Source organism: Mauremys mutica, chromosome 8 (genome assembly GCF_020497125.1).
Source record: "Mauremys mutica isolate MM-2020 ecotype Southern chromosome 8, ASM2049712v1, whole genome shotgun sequence".
Taxonomy (NCBI): Eukaryota; Metazoa; Chordata; order Testudines; family Geoemydidae; genus Mauremys; species Mauremys mutica.
The window spans coordinates 30,158,699-30,181,913 of NC_059079.1; the positions used below are offsets into that span (position 1 = coordinate 30,158,699).

The following is a 23,215-nucleotide window of genomic DNA, read 5'->3' on the forward strand; positions in this document are numbered from 1 at the left end:
GGAAAAGACAGCCTCCATCCAGCTTCAGAAGCATCAGTGTGTAGGAGGAATTCCTTGAAGTCCAGGCTGTATAAAATGGGCTCCCTACAGAGGTGAGCCTTTTGTGGCTGAAAGACCTTCTCACGGGTTTCCATCCAATGGATCTTTCTCAAGCTGCTGTTCTTGAGCAGATTGTTGAGAAAGGCCACAGGAGACAAGAACCCTGCTACAAACTGGTAGTAGTATCCTGCCAGCCACTGCCCATGACCTGCTGTGGACACAGATCATGGGAAGTCCCACCTTCATGGGTCTGACAGACAGCACCCCCATGACTCCTGATTGGCTCCCCACCCTATATAAATCTAAGGGGCATTCCAGGAATGTCCAGGGAACAGCATGAAGTCTCTGTAGCTGCCATGACTTCTTCCTGCCCCAATCTCAGCTTGATTGGGACTTCACCTTCTGACTTGGACCCCAAAATGTGACTTGGACTTTCACTCTTTTACTGACTCTGCCTTGGAACCTGACTATGCACTCCTCAGCTGCTCTCTACCTCAGATATTGAACCTGGCCCTTGCTGCTGCTAACACCACCTAACAAGAGGTTCACATGAGCTACAGATAGGCCTTCCGCACCCTGCTGTGGCTTTAAAAGATTGACATTCTGACAGGGCAATGTCCTGCTCCTGTCTTCTCCTGTCTTCAGAGACTCAGCGACCTTAATTGTCAACCACCCCAATGCAATTTATTTGCATTTGCTCTTCCCACCCCCTTACCGATCCAGGCACCATAATTATCTACAGTTTCAGTTTCTCCTCAGTTCTCTGAGGAGAGGAGAGAGAAGGGATCTCTCTGCTAAGAGATCATTCCTGGTTTTGGCTCTGCTAGTCTGCCTTTATCTCCCCTGCATTGCCTTCCTGTGCTAATGGGCCAATTTGCTCATTAGTCCTCCTCCAGCCTATTCTAATCCACTAATTAGGCCCTGTCAGGTCCACCCTGGGTGGGAGCAGGGGGGAAATTAATTGGTGTTTAAGTGTACAAAGCACTGGCTCAGCTGTTGGTTCCCCTGGGCCCTTGAAGACCACTGGGCTTGAGGTGCCTTTCTTCGATCCCGCATTCATTTCCTTTGAGTGATGGATTGCGGCTCCCACTTCTTCTATGCCCGGCAGAAAAAGAAGGGGGCTAAGAAGCATGTCACCTGCCTTTTGGCAGAGGATGTCACCTCTTCATGGATCTGGTGGAGATGCATGTGAGGGCCAAGACCTTCTATTCCAGACTCTTCTCCCTGGTCCAATCCACACCGATGCCTGCAGGGTGCTCTGGGACGGAGTCCTGACGGTCAGTGCAGGTGACCAGGACTGGCTGGAGCTGCGTCTCACTCTGACCGAGTTCTCAGAAACCCTCCATCAGATGCCCACTAATACATCTCTGGGTATGGGCGGGCTGACTGTGGAGTTCTACTGCGTGTTTTGGGACATCCTCAGTCCGGACCTTGCCATCATCGGGGCTGAGTCCTTAGGAAGTGGAGTGCCTCTCCTGTTATGCAGGCAAGCTGAACTCACCTTGCTACCAAAGAAGGGGGACCTCCGTGACCTTCAGAATTGGAGTCCCATCTCACTCCTCAGCATGGACTACAAGGCCCCATCTTCATGAATATGACTGGTACCAGGGCCAAGGCCAGGTCCGTGTCCACCAGACCCATGGAGGAAGTTTGGCCATTGTGGGAAGCTGCAGTCAGGTCACGCTCTGTTGCACCAGCCTTTGTCACTGTTGCTGCTGAGCAGCTAAGTTTCAAATCAGTTGCTGCTGCTGAGTGGCCAGTTGCTGTAGGAGCCACTGTTGCTGCTGGTGTTGTTGGGTGCTCTGCTCCACCACTGATTTCAGTAGTTGCTCTATGTGCATATTGCTGGGGAGTATCTTCCAAGAGTGTTGATTTTTTTAAAAAAATGTCCTGACCTCTTCCCTTCCCTTAGTGCTAGATCTGTGCCTGCATTTGCCCCCAAGTTTGTTCTGCATGGGCTGCCTCTGGAGTGCCCCTTTGTGGCCCTTCAGGGTATGATTCATCTAGCTGCAGGTCTCTGCTGATATGTTGCTATGTCTACGGGGTCCAAAGTAGCATTGCTTTTGCCCTCTGGCCAAGGGTCAATTGAGTCCTACCCCTTCCAAAGGAATCAGGAAAAACAAACAACAACAAAAAACACAACTCAAAACAGAGTTGTCCAATGAAACTTATGTGGGACGCAGCCTTTCAGTTCAAGGCTTGTCTCCAAACAGTTCTTGCTTCTGCTGATCCCCCAGGAGCTGGTTGTCCCTTCTAGCAGGAGCTTGTCAGGCCAGCAAGCTGGCTCAGACTCTGATCTGCAACCAGGCTTCTCTCTGGAGAAGCAGAGTTCTGCTCTTCTTCCTGGGCAGCCCTGAGTTTAACTAAGTTTCCTTTAGCTCCTCTCTCCATGCCTGACATTTGCTGTTGGTGTAGTGGGATGGGGCCAACTGGGTCCATAAGTTCTCATTAACCCTTTTATTGCCAGTGTGGGGCCTATCTGTCCCATCAGAGGTGTATGGAAATACCCTGACGTTGTGGTAACTTTTGCTCCCGTTTGGGTCAGATAACAAAGTTACCCAGCTGGGACATTTTCTGTTACAACATTGAGAAGGTTTATTCCTTTGTGATAGTCTAATCCTGTGATGTGCTAAACTCCCACTAAAATGTATGGATATTGAGTGTGCTCAGCAATCTGACAGAGGTACTCCACACCTTACTTCTGGAGCTTTGAAAATATTCTATGGGCTAAATTCTGCCCTGCTGGGAGTAGCAAGGGGGCACAGACACAGTGAGCTATTTATCCTCTGCCAGCTAGGACGATCAGAGGGTTTTTGTTTTGAAAACTTTTCCCCCTTCTGCATGATTTTCCCCTGGCAGAGTATGTTGTGTCCCAGATGAGTTAGAGCCTTATGTGTCAATTCACTGAGACTCCATAGTAACTACATAACTGTGAACTTTACTGATGATATCTGCATTGCCAGGGCATCCTTACAACACTGATTAAATACAGGTATGTCTACACTGCACTCAGAGGTATGACGGAAGTTCAGGTACACATATTGGTGCTAGCTTTAATCTAGCTAGCGAGGCTAAAAATAGCAACAAAGACATGGTGACATGGACACTGGTGCAGGCTAGCAATGTGGAGTATATATCCAGGGTTTGGGGTGGGTTTGTACAGCCCAGGCTGCCACATCTTTACTTCTATCTATAGACAAACTAGCTGGATTAAAGATAGCATGTGTACGCCCGCCTGAGCTCCAGTCATACCTCTCATTGCAGTGTGGACATACCTGTGTAACCCTTGAGACAGATTCTTTGGGAACACTCTTCTTTGATGACTTCTTCCAAGGTCCAGGACATAGAAGGATTTTATTCTCTATAGCCTTTAGAGCAGGCAAAGAATTTCTGTATTTGTGGTTGTGGTGAGCAATGGAAATATAGTAGACTGTGATTTGCTACTACATGTGTTCACTTGCTTTTCAGTAATCATTCTTCTCTTCCAATTGGCTTCTTTTAGGTGGTTGAGTTCTGTGATCAAAGTACTCATAATGAAAAGGCTACAAATATGCAGAACAAAATGTGCAACTACAAAAGCACCTGGGAAGTAATTATGAATTCTCCTGACTTCAGTAACTCCTCTCCAATAAATAGCGCAAGTCCTCCATTTGAGACCTCCTTCTCATTGCTGCAGACCAAAGACAGAGTAGTCTGTCTAGTACTTGATGTTTCTGGGAGCATGGATTGGGTAAGAATAAACATATAAGTTCTTTTTTTTTAGCAGTTATAAAACAATGTGGTGTATACAGTGGCGTAGCCAGGTTCTAACATCAGGGGGAGCGAACACATAAAAAAGGCGCCACCCGACATATCAAATAACACCTCTACCTCGATATAACGTGACCCACGTGACCCAATATAACACGAATTCGGATATAACGGGACAAAGCAGTGCTCCAGGGGCTGCACACGCACCCGGTGGGACAGCCCCTCTCATCTCTCCTGAGGGGGCTGCTCTGCAATCTGTGGCCCCTGGACGCAGGCAGCACACAGGAGCCGGGGAGGGGGCGGGGGGCACAGTCCTCCTCATAAGAGACACAATCGGACAGAGGTGGGCGGGGTCTGTTGGGGGGTTGCATGGAGGAGAGGGGGTGAGGGGCTGCACTGGGAGACTCTCCAATGCAGCACCTAGCCACGCTGGCTCTGTGCATCATGAGGCACTTGGGAAAAGGAGGCAGCAAGAGAGAGGCCGAGGAGGAGTGCCCTTCCCCTCCCAGCTGGGTCTGTGAGTCCCTGATCTCACAGAGTCACAGCGCTGCAGGCACCCAGCCCCCAGGTACTGGGCTGCAGTGCAAGCTAGAGGGGCTGATACAGAGAAGTCAGGACCAGTCAGAGCACTTCCCATGTCATCACTCCTGGAAAGCTGGGTGAGGGGGGAATATATATCAAGGTGGATGAGGTAATATATTTTATTGGGCCAGCTTCTGTTGGTGAGAGAGACAAGCTTTTGAGCTTTCACAGAACTCTTGTTCAGGAAGAAGAAAGATCTCCATGAAAGCTCCAAAGCTTGTCTCTCTCTCTCTCACCAACAAAAGTTGCTCCAATAAAAGATATTACCTCACCCACCTTGTGGCTCTAATTTCCTGGGAACAACAGGGCTACACCAACCCAGCAAGAATGCAAGAGTCACATGAACAGCACAGTGTGACCACCATCCCGACAGGAGAGGGAAAATCAGGCTACTTCTCCCTGCCCCCCAACATGGTGCCTGGACTTGTGTTTGCCAAAGCACATGGGCTAAACTAAACATACTACAACAGCAGATAGTTTGTTCCAGCCTTCCCTTGGGAGACAATTCCATCCACACCCCCAAGGCAGAGATTGTACTGCTATGAAGATTTCCCCTGATAGTCTCAGTTTTCCTCTCCTCCCCCCCACCCCATCCCTTCCCCATTGCCTCTTCCCTTCCACCCCTCACCCCCTAAGAGGCAGTCACCCAGATGCCAGGGAGGGGGAACCAAGCACATTACATGGCCACTGTCTCTGAGAGGCAGGTGTCTCTGCCTGGGCAAGCAGGGACACCACACCCCACAGGAGACCAGGAGATGCGCCTCCCTCCCCAACAATGTCTGTCCTGGTCCAGCTGCCCAGGTGCAGGGGATGTTTTTGGAGATGCCTCTGGCTGAGCTTCCTGCCCCGCACCATGCAGACGGTCATCCCACCAGCAGCCAGGCGCTGGCTCTCACAGTCACCTGGAGGGTTTCCAGTCTCCCCCCCAGCCACCCTCACCACAAGAAAGACCCCCTTTGAAATACACTTACCAGCTGCTGTTACTGGCTGCCTTTAGTTGGGTGAGAGGTTAGGAGCTGCTGCTGCAGAGCCAGAGAAAGCACACCTGCCACAGTGCCACAAGAGGCAGGTAGGAGAAGGAGGTGGGGTCTCTCAGCTGCTCAGCCCCTTGCTCCAGGAGCAGTTTGCCTCACTGATTGGCTGGTGGCCAAAAACCAGCTACCCTACTGCCCCCGCCGAACAGCTGATGGCTCATGGGCCCACACGGGCCCCATAAACAGTTGACAGGTGGGTGGGTGCCCTGCCCCCTATAGGGGCATGCCCCAACCGACCCCCTTCTTCCCCAAGGCCCCAGCCTCTCCTCCTCCCCAGGAGCCCAGCTTTTGGAGCTCAGTTCTTTCCCCCTTCCCTCACTTATTAGCTGTCTGCCTCCCTCCTGCCAGGAGACAGCTAATTGGCGAGGCAGGGATGGGGCACGGTTTATGCAGCACACTAGGGGAAGCCAGCAAAGCCTGCCTGCAGGAGTCCAACTGGCTAGAGCTCAGTTCTTCCCCTCTCCTCCCTGTCACGGAATCAGCTGTCTCCCTCCTGCTGGGAGACACAGCTGATCAGCAGGGGCCAAGTATGCAGCAAGCTGGGGGAAGCAGGGAAGGCCAAGCTTCAGAGTGGAGTGTGGGCCCCGCCCCTGGCGCCATGGTAACCCCGCCTACGGCGCGGCTTTTTTGAAAATGTGCTGAGAGGAAGCAGCTGCTTCCCCTGCACCCCACTAGCTATGCTACTGGGTGTATATATATTACAGTATTTTCTTTAGCCAATATTTCCGTAATCATCCTTTATTCTTTAAGAAAAAATTGAGGCCACTATTTCTCCCATTATACCTATTTAGGGATTGCTAAAAGGAAACTCATCAAATTCCTAAAAATGATATGCCAGACTTGGTCTCTTTTTCTTTACAAAATATAACTTGTGCTCCTCTTTTAGGTTTCAGATCCAGAATGTCAGAACCACTGTACTTCCCCAAAACAGAAAATATATCATAGATGCAAGTTTAATGATCTTGCAGAGGCTGCAGTAGGTGATATGAGCCTTTAAAATTGTGGCATCTTAATGTCTGGAAAAAAACATACATAATTTTTAGACACCTTTATGAGCCCTCTGTGAGTTGAATAACGACAGCAAAGGCAGCTGGCTTTACAAGTGGATGGATAAAAAGGAGTCCCAATATAAAAAATATTAAAACCTCTCTAAAACATTCCAAGAATGCTTTTTTCTATCATACCGAATATAGTTACTCAAAATTTCATCATCAAGGAATAACATTAGAATCCCTAGTTCATGCTATATCACACTATCATGTGCTCCATATATATAATTATATAGTATAAATAAGGGTTTTACTATCGCTTTCTTTAAAATATTGTAGGTCTTCAGTTCAACAGTCAACACAACTCCACTGAGGAGACAAATGATGAAGTTTTGATCTTAGGCTTATGGTACGGAATTGGTAAAGGATGGTGTATGGTATCCATCTTCTTTCTCAGAAAGATAATTTATGGAGCTTAAACAGGTTGTGAGTGTCTCTTAAAATATTTGACACAAACGCACAATAATGAATTCAGTGAAAACGTACAGGAAGATGCTTAAAATGGTATATGATGTATTTCTGTGGCCTACAGGTTACTATATAATGTTTTATATGCTTTCAGTTTTGTAATTCAGTATTTCTCAATACCAAATCATAATTTCATTTTCTTTGTGACAAAGAAAGATATGGATCTCAAATACGTGGTGCATTTTGTGATGAGCTAAAGTTGAGCAGAATGGAATTCAGTGCTCTTGAAAGTAAAGTACTAAACACTGTCTGAAAGCAGGTCCAGGGCAGTTATATCCTGCGTAAGCTTCCCCTATACTGCTCTGCCAACACAATTTATTCCTGCCATGCCACACCATACAAGTCCATTCCTGGGACTGATCAACAAAGATTGACAATTTTCCCAAATTATCTAGTGAAGTTATGATGTGATAAATGTTTGTCATGCATGACACATGCTATGAAATCACCCAGCTAGGGACTGAGACTGGCACAGGATGTAACTACACCAATACTTCAAGTTCTAGATCACAAGTGAAAATGAATGTGGTGTTCTCTAATAATTATCCATCCCCATCTTACAACCAAATGTTTTGATACAGCTGGCATTCCTTCTTCTGGAGAGATTTCAGATTGGAAAAGCTTATGTAGACTAGTACTATGAGCATTTTACTGTCATTAGCATCAAATTCAACCCAAAGCTATTGAGAGACAAACAAGTACTAGATTTCCAGAGGTAAAAGATATAAATCAACCCATCCCTTAATCTTAATATAGGAAAGAAAGAGAATCCTTAACTAGATCAAGAATAATGACAGCTAGTTTTGTAGAGAAAGGAAAGCTTCCAACGGTAAACTTTATCAGCTGGTTTTCAGAAATCTGTTCAAATATTTACATTTAAAATAAACTCTTTCACTCTAATTACCAACTTTTCAAAGTGCCAGGAACCTGTGAAATAGAGGGGCTATCCTAAAGCATAGGTAGGTTGAATACTGTTCTCTGAAGCTGCAGCCATTTACCTAAACAAATTATGTGAAAGAGAAAACCTTATTTGTGAGGAATATCATCACATTATTAGAAAGCTGTTTGGTTGACACTGCTATATATCTCCATGATGTTTCAATATGCAGATACCCTTCCATGATAGCAGAACAAAGTACACATCTCCACTGCTCTGGAAAGAATATGCCTGGGGATGATATGTAAGGTAGTTTGGGGTTACCCAGATATTGGGTATTTGTCTAATTTTCCATATTTTCCCTTCAAATCTCTCATCTACTCTATGCAGGGGTGGCTCTAGGAATCTGGCCGCCCCAAGCAGTCATGCCTGTGGGAGGTGCTGGTCCCGCGGCTCCGTTGGACCTCCCGCAGGCATGGGGTCTGGAGCTGGCCCTGACTCTATGGCAGGTACATTCCCATTTATCAGTACAAACTGAACAACATTAGTAATTGCTGTATTCTTGCTTTTTGCTATCTCTCTTGAAAAGCCTTGATAGTTCTAAGTACGTCCCTTTCTTCACCTGCAGAATAATCGCATTAAACGTCTGTCCCAAGCTGCAGAGTTATTCCTGCTACAGATTATCGAAATGGATTCCTGGGTTGGAATTGTCACATTCCATTCTATAGCACAAATTACATGTCATCTACAACAAATAGTCAGTGTGGATGTACGCCAGAATCTTACCAAATACCTGCCTACAACACCTGACGGAGGAACTAACATCTGCGAAGGAGTCCTCAAAGGATTTGAGGTGAAGGAGAATTTGGGGGGAATGTATCTTGGAATGCAGTGATAATGAAATGGAACTAGGAGGAGAATAGTGAGTAGGAGTAGGAAGGTGATATCACCTCTATGTACAGCAGTACTGAGATCACTACTGGAATACTGTTTCTGGTTCTGGTGTCCACATTTCAAAGAGGATATTAGGGAAACTGGAAGGGGTTCAAAATAGAGCTACAAGAACAATTAAATGTTTGGAAAATTTGTTTTACAGTGAGAGACTTAGGAAGCTCAATCAAGTAAGTTCAATAGGAGCAGGTTCAGGGCCTAAGAAATTAACAAGGCCCTGCTATGTTTCTACTAGCAAAAAAATTAAGATTGCTTTGAAAAAATCTTACAAGAATGCTTTGCCGGAATCTCAAGGCATTGTGCAGAGGATCTAAATCATATAACTTCTCATATAGAAAATCCAATTTTGTTTATTTTAACATTGGTTTAAGCATGGTTTTATTCTGATAAGGGTTTATGTAAAATGGCACCTTCATACTACATGATTTCTCAAGTCACTCTCCAGAATGGGCATGGACAGGCTTCCACATGCCCTGTGCATATGCTGTCATTGGCAGCAGGACCTGGAGTGGGGGCCGGCAGACACCCATTACTACTACTTGGAATGCTGTAAGGAGTGTGCTAGACACCTGAACCATCCTGCCCAGTACAGGCAGTGTAATTCAGACACTTTCAATTCAACTCTTGCCACATGACACAGCCCCATACACCAGCACAATTCACACTTGTGAGGAAAGGATTTTGCCTTACACTTGCACTTTAGGAATTTTTCTTGATGGAGACACTGCCTGTGTTAGAGCAGCTAACATTTACAATAAAGTCCTATTGCTAATACCTGAAATTTTCTTCTCAATTCAGGTGATTAAACAAAAATACTCTAATCTCGATGGTTCTGAAATTGTACTGCTGACAGATGGAGAGGATAGGGGTATGAGCAGTTGCCTTACGGAGGTGAAAAACAGTGGATCGATCATTCACACCATTGCCTTGGGGCCAAGTGCTGCTCCAGAACTAGAACAATTTTCAGACATGACAGGTGAGTAACTTTCTAAACTAATCCTATTTTTGGCTTGCACACCTTAAGCATTAAATGTAAAACTGGAGTGGTTTACAACTTGTAATATGAAAAGAAAATAATGTCAACTAATTTCAGTCGTATTTACAGAATGTTTATTTTCAGCTGAATAAACACAACAATATTGGGAGCAATTGTTTATCTTTATCTGTTCTTTGCTTTAAAAAAACAAAAAACTGTATCCTGATAACACCCTGCTTAATAGCGAGGTTTGATAATTATATTAGTGGAGGATGTTCCTCTAAACAAAAAGATAAGCTCGGTGTTTAAATTATTAACATTTTATTTCTGATGTTTACACAGCAGTGATATGCAAACCTATTAGTGTCCTAAATAGTTAAATAAAGACCAACTCACAAACAGTCACAGCTGGAGGGCTCTAGCTGAGGAGTCAGCAACCACAGTCTCTATACTTGCAAGTAGGAGGCTCAGTCACCTCTGCTTTGAGTTGGAGCTGCACTGTTACTTTTAACTTCAGCCATTTTAAGGAAAGCCAGATGGGTGCTGGGTGATGCTGCAGTACAGGACAACTACCATGGGAATTCCATGCATTGATTTATAATGTAGCTTTACTCTGAATAGTGACTAGGTATAAATTGCACCTTCTTAGTCAACAGAGATGCTCTTTTGTGTATTCAGAGTCACATCTGCTTGCTTCAGGGACTTAAATAAGATCATACTGCTTTTTACTCTTGTTAGCATTGTACAGCCAACATGGCTGTGAGAGAACAACCTGAATTCTGTTCTGGTTTGTGTATTATAACCCGGGGTGAAAATAACTTAAAGGCCTTACCGGTACGCCAGACTCCTGAGCGGGAACATGGCCTCAACCAGGAGAGGTGTGGCCCCAACTGAAAGAGGTGGGGCCTTTCAAGATTCAAAGTCCCTGGGGTTCCGGCTGTGGCTGGGTGCCCATGGGGCTTTAAATCACCCTGGAACTACCAGCTGCAGAGGCACCTAGGAGCCCCAGGGCTCAGGGGCAAATTAAAGGGTCTGGGGCTCTCCACAGCAGCCGGAGCTCCGAGCCCTTTAAATCCCCGCCCAAGCCCGGCTGCCAGAGCTCCGGGGGTGATTTAAAGGCCCCGGGGCTCCCCGCAGTGGCTGGAGCCTTGGGCCCTTTAAATCACTGCTGGAGAAGCCAGTCCAGTCCAGCACGGCATACCGGCACTTGGCGGTATGCCGTACTGGACCAGACCGGCTTACTTTCACCTCTGATTATAACAGAATAGTTCACTAAGTTTTGATCACAGAATCTTTAGAGTTAAGTGGTTGATGTGTGAGCCAGGAAGAACCCAGCTGGTCTTTCAGAGCCCAGTCTCAGCGGGCAGGGCTCACTGTTTGAAATAAATGGCCAGATATTCAAAGACACTGAGCACCAGACGTTCCCATTGGCATTATGGGTGCTCAGAACAAATGAAAAAGAGGCCCAAAAGTTATATTTGTAAACTAAGCAGATTTGATCTGAGCCACTGAGAAGGAATAATCTTGGAATTCCACCAGGTCATTTTTACAGAGGTTTTTTCAGAGTGGAATTGCACTTTACAGGTCCATGGCTCAGAGTCCAGACTTACCAAGAACAGCCAATGAGTGACCACTGTACTTGATGAAGTGCTACAGGTGACAATTCTTAGTCAGACCAAGCTAGGTGGAGTTAAAATGTGAACAGAAGGGATCATTTCCCAGGTCAGACTTGCTTTCTGCAGGAACTTTCTGGGTGTTTGTATTAATTGATTCCCCACCACCCAGCAGGTCCTCCCTGCACTGCCCCATGAATAAAGGACAATAAGGGACCAACATTTAATTTATCACATTAACACTGTGCTCTATAGCAGCAGCCAAACTAGCATAAGGCACATAACGAAGACCTATTTTTTTACAGTAAATGACTATTCTGATTATTTTAACAATCATATTTCAGGAGGCTTAAAGTTGTATGCCACCGATATAGTTGATTCCAATGGCCTAACTGATGCATTCAGTGGAATTTCATCCAGAAGTGGAAATATTTTTGGACAGTCTATTCAGGTCTGAGTTTCAAATTTTGTTTGTTTTTTCACATTATTAATCAGTTACTGGTCAATTAAGAGTAATTTTAGTAGTCTGTAATCTTAACTATTGCACTGCCAGTGACTGATCTTAAAATATAAACTGATATTTGGAAATGGCAGTGGGATTTGTGTGTGTGTGCGTGCTCACTTATTAACAATAAAATGAAACAGATAATGAAACAAAGAAAATTAAAATTTCTCTCAATTAGCTAATGGAAAGGGACTTATACAGATAGAGGTAGGCAGAAATACCATAGTATGTGTGGTCACTGCTGTGTAGAATGTTGTAAGTAAGTGATCTTGTTATTATACTAACATTATCAATAATGAGGAATCTTAACAGCTTCTCTTCTACGCATTAGATAAGTTTTTCATTCCCAGCTTTCCTGACACTTTTCATGATCTACTTCAACTGAGCAATGATTTCTTCAAAATAATTGAGACTAGTAGTACTCCTATTTCTACAACAGCTCTTGGGTTGTGCTATCTATAACTTAACTCATCCCTCACTTTGTTAAATCTCTGCTACAGACCCAGTTTTGCACTTTATCTGAATCAAGCACAGTAACTAATATAGGTTTGGTCATGGACTCCTTAGCTTCTCTGCAATTGTATACTTGTCTTGACAAGAACTTAAGAAAGACCATTAGTCTGACCCAGTATGGCCAATCTAGCCCAATAACCTGTCTTCCAACAGTGGCCCGTGCCAGATGCTTCAGAGGGAATGAATAGAACAGGGCAATTTATCAACTGATCCATCGCCTGTCCTCCAGTCCCAGCTTCTGGCAGTCAGAGGTTTAGGGACACTCAGAGCATGAAGCTGCATCCCTGACTGTCTTGGCAAGTAGCCATTGATGGCCCTATCCTCCATGAACTTATCTAATTCTTTCTAGATCCCAGTTATATTTTGGTCTTCGCAACATCCCCTGGCAAAGAGTTCCACAGGTTGACTGTATGTTGTGTGAAGAAGTACTTCCTTATGTTTGCATTAAACCTGATGATTATTCATTTCATTGGGTGACCTCTGGTTCTTGTTTTATGTGAAGAGGTAACTAACACTTCCTTATTCACTTTCTCCACAACATTCGTGATTTTATTTACTTCTATCGTATCACCTCATAGTCATTTCTTTTCTAAACTGAACAGTCAACATCTTTTTATTCTCGTCTCATATGGAAGCTGTTCCATACACCTAATCATTTTTTCCCCTTTCTCTGTACTTTTTCCAATTCTAATGTCTCATTTTTTGAGATGGGACTACTAGAACTTCACACAGTACCCAAGGTGTGGGCATGTCATGGGTTTATATAGCAGCATTATGATATTTACTTTCTTATTATCTATCCCTTTCCTAGTGGTTCCTAACATTCTGTTTGTTTTTTGACTGCTGCTGCACGTTGAGTGGATGTTTTCAGAGAACTATTCACAATGATTCCAAGATCTCTTTCTTGAGTGGTAACAGCTAATTTAGACCCCCATCATTTTGTATGTATAGTCGGGGTTATGTTTTCCAATGTGCATTACTTTGCATTTATCAGCACTGAATTTCATCTGCCATTTTATTGCCCAATCACTCAGTTTTGTGAGATCCCTTTGTAACTCTTTGCAGTCAGCTTTATAACTTTTGCAGTCAAGTATTTTGTAGCATCTGCAAATTTTGCCACCTCCCTGTTTTGCCCCCTTTTCCAGATCACTTATGAATAAGTTGAATAGCACTAGTCTAGTACAGATCCCTGGGGAATCCTGCTATTTACCTCTCTCCATTCTGAAAACTCACTATTTATTCCTACCCTTTGTTTCCTGTCCTTTAACCAATTTCTGATCCAGGAGAGGAGCTTCCTTCTTATCCCATCACTGCTTACTTTGCTTAAGAGTCTTTGGTGAAGGACCTTGTCTAAGGCTTTCTGAAAGTCCTCATACAGTATGGGCACTGGATCACTCTTGTCCACATTTGTTGACCTCCTAAAAGAATACTAATACAGTAGATTGGTAAGACATGATTCCCCTTTACAGAAGCCATATTGACTCTTGCCCAACATATCACATTCATCTATTAGTCCAATAATTCTGATCTTTACTAGTTTCAACCAATTTGCCTGGTACTGGAGTTAGGCTTACTGCCCTGTAATTGCCAGGATCGCCTCTGAAGCTTTTTAAAAAACTTAGCATTACATTAGCTATCCACCAGTCATATGGTACAGAGGCTGATTTAAGCAATAGGTTACATACCACAGTTAGTAGTTCTGCAATTTCATTTTTGAGTTCCTTAAGAACTCTTGGGTGAATACGATCTGGTCCTGGTGACTTATTACTGTTTAATATATCTATTTGTTCCAAAAACTCCTACACTAGCACCTCAGTCTGGGATAGAATGGCTCGGGTGTGGGAACCTCCCTTACATCCTCTGCAGTGAAGATTGATGCAAATAATTCATTTATCTTCTCCACAAAGGTCTTGTTTTCCTTGAGTGCTCCTTTAGCACTTTGATCATCCAATGGCCTCACTGATTGTTTGGCAGGCTTCCTGCTTCTGATGTACTCAAACAAAACAGGAAGAGGACCTAAACAGTGCCATCATGACTAAACAGCAGAGGAAACAGATGTGGTTAGAAACAAAAAGACATGTTTTAAAAATTTGAAGTCAAATCCTACAGAGGAAAATAGAACGCAACAAACTCTTGCAAATGAAGTGAAGTAGTATAATTAGGAAGGCCAAAAACGAGTGTGAAGAGCAGCTAGCAAGAGAGACAAAAACTAACAGCATTTTTTCTATTTGAGGTATACACATCTTTTGAGCCTCTATCTTAGTGGTTTTAAAAGTTTGCATGCAATTTGAAGGCATTTCACTCCTCTGACTGTTCCTTTTAATTTCCATTTAACCTCCTCATTTTTGTTTAGTTCCCATATTTGAAGTTAAATGCTGCTGTGGTGGGTATCTTTGGTATTTTCTCCCCTACAAGAATGTTAAATTTAATTACAGTATTGGTGCTACTGCCAGGCAGTTCAGCTATATTCACCTCTTGGACCAGATCCTGAGAACCATGTAGGACTAATTAAAGACATGTCTCTCCCTTTGTGGGTTCCTGGACTAGCTGCTACATAAAGAAATCATTAATGATATCTAGAAATTTTATATTTCCATCCCATCCTGAGGTGACACATTCCCAGTGAATATGGGGTTAGCTGAAATCTCCCATTATTATTAGGTTTCCTGTTATGTAGCCCCACTATCACATCTCTTCAGGAGAAAGAAAACAAAACGTTTCTTTATTTTCTGGGCTATTGACAGCTGCTGTTAAAAAACAATTGATCTTACTTTCTAAGCACTTATATCAATCTCAGCACTAGAGTACCATCTGAACACCTGACTTTCAAATGTCCATCCGGATGCTCTTTGCAATAGTGTTTCAGTATCTAGTTTCCCATTTTTATTCTAAACAGAAAGTTATTTTATTAAAATATACTTTTCTAATTGTAGATTTTCTAATCCATAAAAGAGAAGTGAGCACTATAAAACGTATATTGGTAGCTTATCCGTAAATTCTGGTAGCTCACATGTGCAACACCAATGTTGGTAAAGGAAATCTTCTTGCTGTGTTTTATACTTTCTGTCTGTCTCTCTCATTGATTTTCTGTTGTCCCTACCTGTGGTTGTATGGCTCTCTCATTGTGCGGTCTTTCTGGAAACAGGCTGACAGCTGCAGAGGAAATGTAGCACTAGTCTCCTGCACAGACGTCATTTCATAGCTAGGTGGATAGACCAAAAAGAGCAGTGGAAGGAGACCCTTAGTTACTATATTTGCTCAGGGCTTCATCATTCCACTCCCTTCAATGGCTAGTCCACATGGCCCTCGCCCTCCGGCTAGTTCCCCATATGTGGAGACACAGTGGCAGGAGGCTCCTGCCTCCTTTGCACAACCCTGAGCTCTGCCCAGAACAGCAGAGGCCTGCTCAGGGTGGTGCCAGCATTAATCCTCCTCTGTCCCCTCTTCCAGACGTGGGCCAGTTGTCCACCAGCCAGTCAAGGTGCCCTCTGAATAGGCAAAATATTGATTTGTTCTCCCCTTTAAGAGGAAAATGAACCACTCTGAAATGACTGGTATTTTAAGTGTTTATTTGCTAACTAGCCATAAAACATATTTTATTGTCTAATAGCTTGAAAGTACAGCTCAGAGTGTCACAGTCAACCAGAGGATGCATGGTACAGTGACTGTAGATAGCACTGTGGGAAAGGACACCTTCTTTGTAGTTACATGGGATCGAAGCACATCTCCACCAGACATTTTACTGTGGGACCCCAAAGAAAAAGAATATAGAACGTCAAGCTTCACAGTTAGTAATATAAACCTCCGAACAGCTCGATTGAATATAGCAGGCACTGCAGAGGTAAAGACTAAACTTTGTTTTATTATCCAAACGTTAATATTTTCATAAACTAAAATGCACCCTCCTTTTTTAGAAGTTATAAACACATATTCCTAATGAACCAATTTTCTCCTTGGTGTAACTCCACTGACTTGGGTATCTAACTGTCATTTGTGCTCTTCCTAATTTTTTATTATGCTCTATACACATCTCAAGTATACAGACTGCCAGACAAAACACTGAATTCAGGGGAAGTTAAGGTTGAGAGTACATATCTATAATATACGGGTTCCAGTCCTTCCAAGAATGTGATAATTCTCAAACATCCACCACTGAAACTGAGCAAATTCAGATATAAGGTTAAATTTAAAAGAAACCAAACATTTGAGAGCACGAAGAATCATAAGTAAGGTACCCAAATTACCTTAGCTGTGGTCCTGTAGCAATACCCTAATTGCCCTTTGTGCCTTGGAAAATCTCCCCTGAACTAAGATGATAATTAACTAAGGGAAACACAAAGCTGCCCTTAGACTAATGAAGTCTTATATTATATTTTTATAGTCCATATATTTGATTTGCAGGTGGGGAATTGGTTATATATGATTCAAAATAACCACACAGAATCTCAAGTCATATCAATGATAGTAACCTCTCGACCAGCATCTTTGACTGACCCACCAGTGATTGTGAAAGCCCACATGAATAAGGATACAAGCGCCTTCCCTAATCCAATGGTGATTTATGCAGAAGTTAGTCAGGGATTTTCGCCTGTTCTTGGTGCAACCGTGATGGCCACTGTTGAACAAGAGACTGGATCTGCAGTGGAGCTCAGACTCCTTGATGATGGTTCCGGTAATCTGATTATTACTTTCGTTACATTTTTTTCTAGAAATGTATACACTCCCCATTTTGTGGTATGTATTTTAGAATGTCTCTACACGCTGCTTCCAAACTTATCACTAAGGGTTCGGTCATGCCTATGCCATAAGCACAGAACAAGAGGTAGCAAGTGGAGGGAGATGGTAACTCTGGTCTCCCCCACTGCTTTTGTCAAGCAATACCCTTGCTTAACAAAGGTACCTTGTTTGGATAGTTAATTATTACTATTTGTATGTCTAGGTGCTGATATTACCAAGAATGATGGAATCTATTCAAAGTACTTTACATCTTTCAAGGGAAACAGTAGATACAACTTAAAATTGCGTGTCCAGGGGAGAAATCAGACTGTCAGACTTAGCCACAGGCGGAGCCGAGCCTTATATGTTCCAGGCTACATAGAAAATGGTAAGGAACATTCATGAAATAGAAAATACTCTCTCTCTCTCTCTGTGTGCATGTGTAAAAATATGGGTGAAGGGGAGATCATTTAGCTTCACAAAAAGCTTTTTAACCTTAACATTTGTTACATGTAACTTTTCCACTATTAGTTATAATTTTAGAAAACAGTAGCTGGAACCACAGTATTTTTGCTATATATGAGCACTGGGTATAGTACCATATTTTATAAAAATATATATATTATAATAATTCAGTGCTCTTTGGAACACATGGGAGTTGCCAAAGATCCTGGAACTGAAAATCATATTAAAAAACAGCTGAAGGTGGAAATTTTAAATTTGTATGTTTCACTGAGACTTAAAAATGAGGTTTCAGGGAATCAGTTTCAAAGTTATGAAATTTTAAAGTTATCCATTTAATGCCTCCACATGAGAATTTTTCTGTTCTTCTGTTGGGCTTTCTGGACATATTTTTCAGGACTCTTTCCATTAGGCCTGTGTGAGTTAAAGATTCTCAGTTCCAGACACCACAAGTATGGATATTGCTATTAAGATCTTGCTGCTTAAGCCTTCTCAATCAATGGAGCTTCAGTTAATGCTTCTTTTAAAATGAGTCTGTTACGAGTGTGTTGTAATTTAGTATATTTTTTCATCTTTCATTTTTTCATTATTTTTGCATTTCTCTTTTGATCTAAAGGCCCAAAATCATCAAGTGCAATGAAAACAGTTATTTCATCATTAAAATATAGTTTTATTCTGAAAAGTGACTTTATAAAAATAGTATTGTCAAATTCTACACTTGTTTTCTCAAACACTCCAGAACAAATTTGCTCTAGTTACAGATTAGCAACAGACTCAGCCTAAGATCTGACAATCAAGTTGTGTTCTTTCTGGCTTCTGCATTGTCACCCGGGTCTGCAGGCCAAATGCCATGCTCAGTATATCTATGCAACCCTCTGGCCTTTAGTGGGATTGCACAAATGTAACTGGGGGCATAATTTGAAGGCATTAGTTACCGAGTTTGCTCTGCAAATGGAACTTGGTTAACAACGGTTTGTTTGCAGGGGGAAAATAGTAACTTATTTTTTGCCATTTGAGCCAGCAGATCTGACTCTGGGTTGGCAGCTCTACTGAGTAAGAACCACACTCCAAATTTGAGATATTAGACACCCAAAACCCTCAGGAGGTTCAAACAGTTAAGATTTGTACCTCAGTGTTCACTTGGCTACATCGTTCCTGTTCCTGTTTTCCTTGTTAAATATACACCTTAATGTTATTTTACCAGTAAACATCCCCTCGCGGAGCCAAACGCTGCACGTGCGGTGGCAGGGGAGCATCTTTCCCTCCCTGCGGAGCCAAACACTGCCCTGTGGGAGCGCGCAGCTCCGGCCCCCAGAGCTCTGCGCGCGCGGCAGCAGGGCTCCAGGGGAGGGGAGAAGGCGGGGGAGGGGCCGGTGGCTTGGTGCACTCAGCCCGGTGCTCCAGCCCGGGACCGCGGACCCCGCGGCTTGCCGCGCTGGGCAGGATTTTTAATGGCACACGGAGTCGCAGCAGGCAGCCGCTTGCCATTAAATACGTGTGCCATAGGTTGCCGACCCCTGCCATAGCCTCTCCTATGCAGTTAGGCACATTTGCCTCTGTCCACCTGTCCCTCCACCCCCACTCAGACACCCACTCCTCCATCCCCATGTGGCCCTGCACCCCCTCCCCCTGTCCCTGTGTGTCTCTGTGACCCCACTCAACCACTCCCCTGTCCTTATGTGTCTCTGTACCCCCTCTCCCTGTCCCTATGTGTCTTTGTACCCCCACCCAGCCACCCCCTGTCCCTATGTAGCCCTGCACCCGCTCCCCATCACCATCTGGCCCTACACCTCCTTCCCCCTCCCTCCTGTGGCCCTGTGCCTCCGCTCCCATTCAGTCCCTGCCCCAGTCTGTCCTCGCCCACTAACCCTTATAACCCCTGTCTGACGCCCACACACACACAACCCCCAGGCTGGTTGTCTCCCCATAGCTCCCATCTCCTGACCTGGCTTGACAGGTGCTGTGAAGAAGGCAGGCTCTCTCTTCTTTAGCTGGCTGTGAGCGGCTGCTTTGTTCTAGTGCCACAGCGCCCTCTGGTGGTCAAAACATTTCAGCAACATTTCAGCCGAAGTTTTTTCTCCATAAAAAATTAAAAATCTGCAAGGCTCATTAATTATGCATGCATGCAGTCATGCAGAACTCCCGCAGGAGTAAAGATAGATCTATAACAGGGGTCGGCAACCTATGGCACGTGTGGCAAAGACGGCACACAAGCCGATTTTTAATGGCACGCAGCTGCCTGCTGGGACTCCGTCTGCCATAAAAAATCCTGCCCGGTGCGGCAAACCGCAGGGTCCGCAGTCCCGGGCTGGAGCACCGGGCCAGGTGCACCAAGGCACTGGCCCCTCCCCGCCTTCTCCCCTCCCCTAGAGCCTTTCTGCCGTGTGCTCAGCGCTATGGGGGCCGGAGCTGCGCGCTCCCACGGAGCAGTGTTTGGCTCTGCGGATAGGGAAAGACGCTCCTCGCTCACCCAGAGCCCTGTCGCTGTGCGCTCAGCGCTCTGGGGGCCAGGGCTACGTGCTCCCGCGGGGCAATGTTTGGTTCCGGGGGGGAGGGAAAGACGCTCCCCACTCACCCGGAGCCCTGCCACCGCGCGTGCAGCACTCTGAGGGGCAGGGCTGTGCGCTCCCCTGGGGTAGTGTATCTGGCTCTGCTTGGAGCCTCAAGCTAAGGGGTCTGGGTCTGTGGAGGGGTGGGGGTAGTCAGGGGCAGGGAGCAGGATGGGTTGGATCAGGGGGTGGAATCCTGGGAGGGTTGGGGCGGGAGGGTCTCTGGAGGGGGGAAGTCAGGGAGCGGGGCGGGGTGGATGAGGCATGGGAGTTCCGGGGTCTGTTAGGGGGCAGGGGTGGATAGGGGTCAGGACAGTCAGGGGACAGGAAGCAAGGAAGGTTCTGGGGGGGCTGTTAGGGTGGGGGGTCTTTGGAGGGGTGATCGGGGGCAAGGACCTGGGGGGGGTTGGATGAGTAGGAAGTTCGGGGTGGGGGGCTGTCAGGGGGCAGGGGTGTGAAGAGGGGTTGTGGCAGGCAGGGAGCACAGGGAGGGTTGGATGGGTCGGGAGTTCTGTGGGTCCTGTCAGGGAACGGAGAGCGGTTGGATGGGGCATGGGAGTCCCGGGAGTCTGTCTGGGGGTGGGGGTGTGGATAAGGGTTGGGGCAGTCAGGGGACAGGTAGGGGGTAGGGTCCTAGGGGGGCAGTCAGAGGACAAGGAACAGGGAGGCTTAGATAAGGGATAGGAGTCTGGGGGGCAGTTAGGGGCAGGGGTCCCAGGAGGGAGTAGTCATGGGACAAGGAGTGAGTGGGTTCGGGGTTCTGAGCGGGACAGTCACCCAGCCCTCTGCCCTGAGCCCCACACCCCCCACACACACCCCAGACCCCTGCCCTGGGCCCTGTATCCCCCTCAGACACACCCAGACCTCTGTTTGACTTCTTCACACACACACACACACACACACACACACACACACGACCCCAGCCCTGACTCTGGCACCCCCACACATACACAGCCCCCTCTCTGCCCTGACACCTGCACCCCCTCACATGCCCCCAGCCCTCTGCCCTGACTCTTGCACTGCCCCCCACATCCCCAGCCCCCCCCCACATATCTCATGCACCCCCCACATCCCCACCCTCACCCTGAGCATCAAACGGGAGCTCCTGCACACACACACACACACACACATTCCCACTGGCACTCCTCGCATCATATGGGAGCTGCCCAGGTAAGTGCCCCACACCCAAACCTTCTGCCCCAACCCTGAGCCCTCTCCCTCATTCTGGATCCTGGCCAGACCCTTCACCCCCAGCCCTGTGCTCAGTGCACTCCCACCCTTATCTCAGGGCAGAGAGAGGAAAAGAATGGGCCAGAACCAGGGAGAAGATAGGTACCCACTGTATGTGGGCAAGGCCCCAGACTGGCAGTGAGCTGAGTGGATCTGGCAATCAGGATCCCAGCTGGCAGGAGCCGGTGGATGGAACCCCTGAGCAGCAGACCCCTACTGCCGGTCTGGGGTTCTGGCTGACGGACCCTTGCCAGCTGGGGTCCCGGCCACAGGCCCCGCTCAGCCCGCTGCCGGCCTAGGTGAAAAGAACCCCAGACCAGCAGTGGGCGGCGGCGTAAGATCAACATTTTAATTTAATTTTAAATGAAGCTTCTTAAACATTTTGAAAACCTTGTTTATTTTACAATACAGCACTAGTTTAGTTATATAATATATAGACTTATAGAGACCTTCTAAAAATATTAAAATGTATTACTGCCACACAAAACCTTAAATTAAAGTGAATAAATGAAGACTCGTCACACCACTTGTGAAAGGTTGCCGACCCCTGATATATAATATGGTGGTAGAAAACTTAGGGTTTGCAATTTCTTGACTTTTGAGTGCCTGATTTCTCAACCTTAATTTTAGATTGTTAGCTTTTGCATTCCATATCCTCCTTGCACACGCGTGCACGTACACACAGAAACAATTTTCTGTATTCCAAGAAAATTAGATTATACTGAATAAAAAAAGTCTACATAAAAATGTGTCCAACTTAAACCCAGAAAAGTAAGGAAATTCCTACAAGGTTGTAATTCTTATGCTGCCTGCAGTACCTAGGAAGAGATGGGTGGAAGCTACCTTATCACAACCACTTCCCACTGACACCTGCTTAATACCTTAAATACCCTAATGGGTAATAGGCACTGTTGCTACTTTCAACTGCACTTGAAATCTGGTTTGCTTTTGGGGTCTGCCTTAGTTTTGTGCAAGGATGCAGGATCCTGAAGTTCACTTTGGTTTTTAGCCTTGCTAATTTTTGCACTAAACTTGAATAAGCCAGAGAAAAAAAGTAGACTAAAGAGAGAGGGAATGCTAGATAAAAAGAAAGTGTGTTATGATTTGGAGTTTTGTAATGTTCAAATAGCATGAGCAATTTTTTTTCTTTTTGGGGGCAGGTGAAATCAAAATGAATGCACCGAGACCTGAACCTAGTGATGAGGAAATTCAACCAAAGCTGGGAAGTTTCAACAGAGTTGCAACAGGAGGTTCTTTTGTAGTGAAGAATGTTCCATCAGGAGGAATTACTGATGTGTTCCCACCCTGTAAAATTACTGACCTTGAGGCTCAGTTTGAAGAAGACAAAATTCACTTGTCTTGGACAGCTCCCGGGAATGACTTAGATGAGGGACAAGGTAAGTTGGAAGTTTTGTTTTAGTCAGCTGGAAGTGATGCAGTATTGTCAGTTATCTGAAATTACATACGATGAGCCAGCCAAGGAGAGGTGAGGAAAAAAGCTCTGTCTGTCCCATCTGCAAAATATATGACCATCACTGTGGCTTGACCTACTCTAGATTTTTTCTGTAAAATTTCCTAGTGTAAATCAGGACTCAGTGTAACCAATGAATTCCCTGTTCAATAGGATATTCACGTTAGTCCCACTTAATGCTTAAAAAAATGTTTAAAGAAACATGGAACACTCCCAAACGTAGGCACCAACTCCGTCAGTGCTCCAGGGCTCAAACACCCATGGAAAAATAGGGGGAGCTCAGCACCCACTAGTCACTTTGGAGGGGTCCTGGGGCTGGCTGCAAATCAGCTGTTTGGCAGGGCCCCAAGGCTAGCAACCGATCAGCTGTTTGGTGGCCAGGGCTAGGGGGAGGGGGTGGTGGGAAGAGAAGGGGATGGGGCAGGGGACA

The 23,215-nt window shown here is 45.4% G+C and overlaps 1 protein-coding gene and 1 long non-coding RNA gene across 3 annotated transcripts in view; one reads left to right on the forward strand and one right to left on the reverse strand.

The window, feature by feature from the left end:
* Positions 1-23,215, reverse strand: part of LOC123376061 — a 189,139-nt gene that overhangs the window by 58,354 nt on the left and 107,570 nt on the right. The window lies entirely within an intron of this gene.
* Positions 1-23,215, forward strand: part of LOC123376055 (calcium-activated chloride channel regulator 1-like) — a 37,474-nt gene that overhangs the window by 8,492 nt on the left and 5,767 nt on the right. The window contains exons 6-13 of the mRNA XM_045027709.1: positions 3,542-3,769; positions 8,428-8,652; positions 9,549-9,726; positions 11,684-11,790; positions 15,968-16,198; positions 16,759-17,029; positions 17,297-17,461; positions 22,475-22,711. Of these exons, the coding sequence (XP_044883644.1) occupies positions 3,542-3,769; positions 8,428-8,652; positions 9,549-9,726; positions 11,684-11,790; positions 15,968-16,198; positions 16,759-17,029; positions 17,297-17,461; positions 22,475-22,711 (1,642 nt within the window). The remainder of the gene's footprint in view (positions 1-3,541; positions 3,770-8,427; positions 8,653-9,548; positions 9,727-11,683; positions 11,791-15,967; positions 16,199-16,758; positions 17,030-17,296; positions 17,462-22,474; positions 22,712-23,215) is intronic.